The 7,306-nt window shown below is 37.8% G+C and overlaps 1 protein-coding gene and 1 long non-coding RNA gene across 3 annotated transcripts in view; both read right to left on the reverse strand.

The window, feature by feature from the left end:
- Positions 1-6: 6 nt before the first annotated feature.
- LOC117959615 lies at positions 7-1,662 on the reverse strand. Its single transcript, XR_004659975.1, has 3 exons — positions 1,583-1,662; positions 1,412-1,500; positions 7-441 (listed from the first exon to the last, which is right to left on the reverse strand). It is a non-coding gene; the product is annotated as an uncharacterized LOC117959615 (long non-coding RNA).
- Positions 1,663-4,646: 2,984 nt separating this feature from the next.
- slc26a11 (solute carrier family 26 member 11) overlaps positions 4,647-7,306 on the reverse strand; it is a 7,929-nt gene continuing 5,269 nt past the window's right edge. For both annotated transcript variants that reach the window (XM_034895851.1, XM_034895860.1), the window contains 5 exons: positions 6,574-6,714; positions 6,361-6,488; positions 5,611-5,710; positions 5,331-5,464; positions 4,647-5,195 (listed from right to left, as the gene is read on the reverse strand). In XM_034895851.1, coding sequence (XP_034751742.1) covers positions 5,088-5,195; positions 5,331-5,464; positions 5,611-5,710; positions 6,361-6,488; positions 6,574-6,714 — 611 coding nt within the window. In that variant the 3' untranslated portion in view covers positions 4,647-5,087. The remainder of the gene's footprint in view (positions 5,196-5,330; positions 5,465-5,610; positions 5,711-6,360; positions 6,489-6,573; positions 6,715-7,306) is intronic.

Below are 7,306 nucleotides of genomic sequence, written 5' to 3' on the forward strand. Positions count from 1 at the left end.
GTGTTGTATAGTGCTCGCAGGGGTCAGCACAGCGCTCAACCCCATTATTACTGATGCAGTCCATACCTAAAGGACAAATTGTGTGTCCACAGTTAAAATGGACAGATTGGAAAGAGGGACCTGATTTGTTGGTGGAGGAAGGCTCCAAGCATTCAAAGGAGCCCTGGGTGTTTTGACAAACTTGAGGTGCCATGCACGGTGAGTTTGGGAGGGAGCACTCGTCAGTGTCCACACAGCCGCTGTTTGGTGACCAGTGATAACCTTGGCTGCAGCAAGAGGAGTTACGGCAGAGTTCTATATTGTAACATCTAAGACCATCACCTACAAAGCCATCTTTACAGACACAAGAGTGCCGTTGGGTGGTGAAAGAGTCACCTCTTTCTCGTGACTCCGGGCAGGTTGCTTCATCATGACATGAATCACAGCTGGAGACATATGTCACTGTGGAAAGTACAGGAATAGTTTGATTCATGCTGTTGCTTTTATGTTTCAGTAGCTTTTCCTTTTGAAAAGGGGAAAATAAAAATATTGCATGCAAGAAAATATTGTGTCCAGGCATTTTATGATTGATGAATTACAAAGAAAACATACACAGTTTATGATATATTTATATTATACTTTTATTTTCCCAAGGGCATAATAAAAATCACTGAAGGTGAGGTTTCAAGTTGTCTTAACACTGCACCAGTCTCATGGTGTCTCATTTGTTAAAAAGGCATGTTGAGAGGCAAAACATTGTTCAGTCTCACTGAATTTATTTATTTTAAAACGTATTTATTTAAATTATAGTCTGAATCAGAAGTTTTTTATCTATATCTAAAATTATATAATTATGTGACATTAATATCATAAGAAATAAGTGTAAAATGATGTGGAAGACAGCTAGAATGTTTCATTTTATGTAATGGCGCTGTCATAAAAATGGCATCTTAATATTTAAGTAAATGTAAGAATGATATCTCTTCAATTGATCACTAGAATAGAAACGTGCAACATTGATAGTGCCAAATAAAATGTTCTTAAATGTCTTAAATCGTAAATGTTATCAAGGATAAATTTTGAGGTACTATTAATTTAGAATCTTTTAATTGAAGCCATATGTGACACAAAAAGTTGAAAAGTACACAACAAAAATCTATTTACATTAAGGTTGTTAGTCTTTTCAAAAGGGAAAGTACAATTACACAGTAAATATGTGTCTTAATAAAATTACATTGTTTTCCACTTATGCCTTTAAGACATTTTGTATACTCTGTTGAATGCCCATCCCAAAGTTCTACCCTATATGGTGGTCTTTTATTGAACATATTAGAAGAGAGAGGTGTCAATCTGGGAATAATTGTATTAGACTGTTTTGTACTGTACTGTATTTAAAAGTAACATGTTTACCACAAGATGTAAGACTGTTTACCTGAAATGCCTTCTGAAAAACTCTGAAAAATTAGGAGCAACAACAAACTCCTGGGCACCCCCATTATGGACCACATCCACAGCAACTTGCTGGAAAAGACAAAAGAGATGTCTTAAAACCATATTTTCAAATGATGCTGCCATGCACTACTTTGTCAGTATTTGTACTTACATTAGAAAGACTCTGTCGGAATCCAGAAGTTGGTGAAAAGTTGAAAGCAAAAATCTCCCAGAAAATGAGAGAATTTATAGGGCCGGGATTTTATCTTTATTTTGTCTTATTTTGATTAATAAGTAACTCTTGATGTAATCAGTGTTCACACTGACCCTTTTATTTCTTTCACCAATCATTGCTTTGTGTGGTCCTTTGAGAGAATTTATAGGTCGGTTTGTGTGTTACAGACCGACCTATAAATTCTCTCAAAGGATCAAGAGTTACTTATTAATCAAAATAAGACAAAATAAACATAAAATCCTGGCACACAAACAAAGGCTTGCATCAATACATTTTATGGTAGGCTACCGTAATCAATCTCAGGTCAGTCAAAACATTTTGGTCTTCATAAGTTTGTACTTGTTAAAATTAGTGTGTCTTGGCAAGCCCGTTCATGAACACCTTTTGTCAACAGTAGGGATTGAAATATCAGGGAGTACATAGAGTTAATTCCGGATCTTGTTAAAAGTATTTTGACCAAATAATCTTGCCTCAAAGGCTACGTACTTGCTTTTTTTTTAGACCAGGTGGACAAGACTTAAAATCATTTTTTCAAATAAAACTCAAAGAAGAAGTGTGGACATGCAGCCATAAATGGACTCCCTTGATGTAACATCCGGTGAATCTTGACGTCATGCCTGACATGAACTGGCACTGTACATCTCATAAAGTCATTATTACTGTATAGCATGTGTTGGACCCCATCTCATGTTTCTGCATTATGCATTTCACTGGCTTTGATAAGTTAGTTTTTTTATCAAAAAGGTTTCTTTGCACTGCACAGAGTACAGAGTACTTTAGAAGTATGCTAGAAATGGATGGCCTTTCTCACAATTTCAGTTTGATTTATGGTGTTTTATTACACAAGTGTGTCACTTCTTATAATTATTTACTGGAATCATTGTGGCCCTTCCCTTTATTCTTTGTATAATATATTTCTAATCTAACTTCCTCGTTTGTGTTTTATAACTCCAAGTACAAATTTAACCCAGTGCTTTGTTCTATAACAACAGTGCAGATAATATTTTACATTTTGCAGTTCATGCCAGTAAGTATATGTACACATCAATCAAACACCTCCTTGAAAGGTTGGGCATCATTAAAAAAAAAAAAAGCTTTACTAATACAGCTTTCAGTCACAAAGATAGAAACATTGCTAGGAAAGCATATTTGGTTTGTGTACCTCTCAGAATGTATTTGAGTACTAGCTGTTAATAGTGTAGTGACTATGTCCAATACTTAAATGCTACTGGTTGTTAATTTGGATTATTGTTTCTAAAGTGTACTCAGAATAACAATGTCCAGTCCTTTCCCATAGTTCACATTTAAGAAGTTTATTTTCTGTAGCCTTACAGCGTCCACTTAACTCAAATAAAGTCCTAAAAACCTCAACATAATCCGTATTAGAATCCGTAAAAATACGTATTGGAAACAATTTACATTTTGACTGTGATGATAATTAATTTTGAGGACATCATCAAAATGATTACAATTCATCCTGAGGCAGACCAGCATGTGTGTCACCTTATCATGGTCCGCTAAAACAAAAATGTCAACCTCATGGTGGAGAAGGAGAAGTCAAGGTATTATGACTGATAGTGTGATACAACGTATCGGTCCCATTAATATTTGCACTAAATATTGCACCAATTCATTCAATGGATGTTGTGACTGAGTTGTTAGTTTGATAAAGATAAAGATAATTTGTTTATTAGTCCCCAATGGGGAAATTACTGCACTACACTCTGTGTACACACTTTTTTTTTGTTAGTACTCACACACAGGCCTGAAATACACACACATGCTCAGGACCTATACATGCACTATACATGGAGAGATGTCAGAGTGAGTGGGCTGCCAGCTGAACCAGCGCCCTGAGCGGTCGGGGGGGTACGGTGCCTTGCTCAAGAGCACCTGGCAGTGCCCAGGAGGTGAACTGGCATCTCTCCAGCCACCAATCCACGCTCCCAACTTTTTGGGTCCATACGGGGATTTGAACCAGTGACCCTCCGGTTCCCAACCCAACTCCCTATGGACTGAGCTACTGCCACCCCCCAGTCAACAACAAAAAAGAAATCAGTTGAAGATGTATAAAACTGGTTCAAATTATTCCATGTACAGTAAGCTGCAATGGGAGTAGTTATTTATCTATTCTAACTCTACATCAAGGTTGAGAAAATAACTTAAATATTTACCATCATTAAATGACCTCTTTCTGGAAATCTCACACACACACACACACACACACACACACACACACACACACACACACACACACACACACACACAATAAAGCATTATGGCAGTTGCTATAAAAAGTATTCACATCCCATGGGAGAGATCATGTTTAACAAAGATAAAATACTGTTGCAACACAGTCTCACTCATGGTCAAGCCCCCCTGGCATCAAGTTGGTATGAAAAAGGTGTATGCTTTGCATTGTTTTTCAACGTGGGGGGCGGTCAGATAGACATTCATGTTAATCCTTCACCATCGGATAGAAGAAAGGAAGAACCTGAGAACAGAAAAATCGGTGGCAGTTTCTGTATTTTTAGCCCTACAACGTCTGTTTTAATCAACGTTTATTAATGAGATCTTATCATGTTTTATATATATTTCTTTTAATGTTATTATTGAGTTCTATTTTCGGCCAGGGACGCTGGATCGCTATGTTGTTTATTGATATTTTTTAAAAACCATAATGATGTCTATATATGTTTATTTAGATGTTATCATAGTATTTATGTATTTATTTAAATCATATTATTTGCGGTCTTATCACCAGTGAAATATTAAAGTATGCTGTAAAACAGAACACTACAATAGTAGAATTTGAAATTAGAAATAGAATTGCTAAAACTGGTTTAGGTTAGCATCAACAGTGTGTAACTGTTTCAAACTGAAGTAAGTCATATGGAAAGTGTGGGTTTTATATGATAACAAAACGTGTTTTTTAATAAATTAGTGTATAGTGTTTGCAAGAGTGTTTCATTTAGCAGAGGGTCTGAGGTGTTCTAAAAACCCCAGTTTTCAAAATATTGCAATAAAAAACTGTGAAATAAGGAAAACCAATCACCTTACACTTGCTTTTACAAAGATAATAAAAACAACTTGTTTTACTGGTGGCTTATGTGTTACCGTTGCTCTGTTTTGGTCATTATTAACTAACAGACACCCGTAAGCACAAAGGCATATACAATGCTGTAAAACACAGTATTAGACATCTTGTTCAGTATTGTTGTGCGATTGCAATGTAGTGCTATAATCTCGGAGATCCCACAGTGATTTCCAAATTCTAGTTTAGCCATACATCTTACAGCAGGTGAATCAGGTTTAGGGTTAGTTTTCAACTTCACAACAGTCCAATAACCTCAGATCAGAAATGTCACTGATCATTGTTGCTACATTTCTTCTGTCCAGCATCACAAATGTCCTCTCCAGTCTGTGATTGGATGGTTTTGTGTCACACATTGAGGAGGCTTTCTGACTCCATCTGCAGCGCCGACTCCACACTGTCTGTATACCTGAAGCCCTGCAGACCAGCTGCGATGAGAACCTCCAGAACAGAGGGCTGAAGGTGGGTGGACGACAGACACAGAAGGTGTGAGATAAAAACAGAGGTACGCTCGTATATATTTAGTTTTGTCGTGTTGTTATAAGAACTGAATTCTGGTGTTTTATATAAAAAATTTCAATAAAAACTAACCTGCAATCTGGAAAAGACCAGTTGCACTTCTCGTAATTTGAACTGCTTCAGCAGGTCCCCGAGTTCGTTGATCACTGAGTAATCAACAATGCTGACATGATGGCAATCCAGGACCACTGAGCGTGGAGGAGCCACTTGGGGAGAGACATTAAGTGAAGAAAAAGGGGAGTAAATAGGAGGAAAAACTGAAAGAGAGGAGGTGGTTAAGCACAAAATAAATCACCACACATTACTGTATGTGTCCTGTGAAAAAAAGACAGACTATCAAACAAATCCTTACCCTGCAGAGCCTGAGTATGTATGATGTGGCTGAGATACTCTGTGGCAGGGAAGCTGAGTCCACTACCCAGCTCCATCACCAGCACACCATGATCAGACACCTGTATACAACAGAAACACAAAAGCAACCCCCTACCGTTAGATACCATGATTTTATAATGTTTAAAGCACTGCAGCAGCCCTTTGGCCTTGTTTTTGTACCTTTGTTTCCTCAAACATCCTCATGTTGTTTTACTTGAGTTAGTGACTTCCTGTATTTCACAGAGGAAGACCAAGAGGTAATGCCAAAAGATGCGGCCCTCTGGTTTATTGAGACTGTTGTTAATGGAGAAACTGGTAGAGCAGCTCAGACACTTCTGGGACTGGTGTCACGTTTATAAAGAAGCCCCTGCTCAAGGTACCAAATAAATACGTTAGTCTACTTCGATCATTTAGATGAATACTTATATTTCTCTGAACTCTGCTGTGTATATCTCCATGTGACCATCAACTAAAAGTGGGAGATATGGATAAAATATCATCAGAATATAATTTGTATTGGGGTATACAGTGAATGGAAATTATGGTAATTACATTGAGAACCTGTCTCTTTAATTTTGGCTAAATTAGTGTCCCTGACAAATACTACTAACTACTGACTACTTTTGGTAATGGTACTCTTGTCCTGTAACAATGCAAACAAATGACTATTGTACCTCAGTGGCATTGAAAGGTTAATGTTTCTCCTCCCGCACACAGAATATTCCAGTACCTTTATCTGGGGTCTTGCCAGGTTGTACAGCAGCAGGGCCCCAGATACAGCTACACCTCCTACGATGCCATACTGCACCTGCCAAAAACTGTTCAGGAACGTCACAACAAAAGGCAGCAAGTCCAGCTCTATAGGAGACAAGTGCGCATGAGACCACAATTAAACAAACAAATATACTGTATGGGTGACACATAAAACAAAGAAGACACCTACTGCGTATCCTCCACATCTTAGCCACGACACGGTAATCCACCATGGGAGCTACCGCACAGATGATAACAGCAGCTAAGGAAGCTTTGGGGATGTAGTAGAAGGCCGGCATGAGGAATGCCAGGGAAAGCAACACTATCACACCTGAAAAAACAGAGAGAAAGAGAAGGGAACATTCAAAGAAATTCCTCATTTCCAAACTAAGAAGAATTTAGACTCTGCAAAAAATAAATCTATATACACACAAGAGAGAATAAGAGAGGGGGAGACAAGTGAAAGTCATATAAATATGATAGATTTTCTTCAACACTTCTATCTCTGAACTCCATGACAACACATGTCTACAGAGGAAAGAGAGAAAGCAGGAAAAGGAAGCTAAGAAACAAGAGTGTTGGTAATAGATTATAACAGGGGCCAGCAACTGTGAGTAGCTTACTAGCAACAAGCAAGTGTGCAAGAGAGTTTTTTGGAAATGTTGATGTGTCCTCTCTTATCTACATGCCATATGACTTCTTTCACAGCTATTGGCAAGTACACAGCCTGTTATAGTATGATTCACTTTTTCCCCATCCACATTTAGCAAAGACCGAAAAATAGGCTTAATGCTGGTATGCTACACTGATTAACAAGAACTTTTTTTTTGTGATAATTCATTTGGGCTTTTTTCTCTATATTAGATAGATTGTGACAGTGGATAAACAGGAAAGGTGAGAGGGAGAGAGAGGGGGGGTAGGGG

The sequence above is a fragment of the Etheostoma cragini genome, chromosome 2, assembly GCF_013103735.1.
Source record: "Etheostoma cragini isolate CJK2018 chromosome 2, CSU_Ecrag_1.0, whole genome shotgun sequence".
Classification (NCBI taxonomy): domain Eukaryota; kingdom Metazoa; phylum Chordata; class Actinopteri; order Perciformes; family Percidae; genus Etheostoma; species Etheostoma cragini.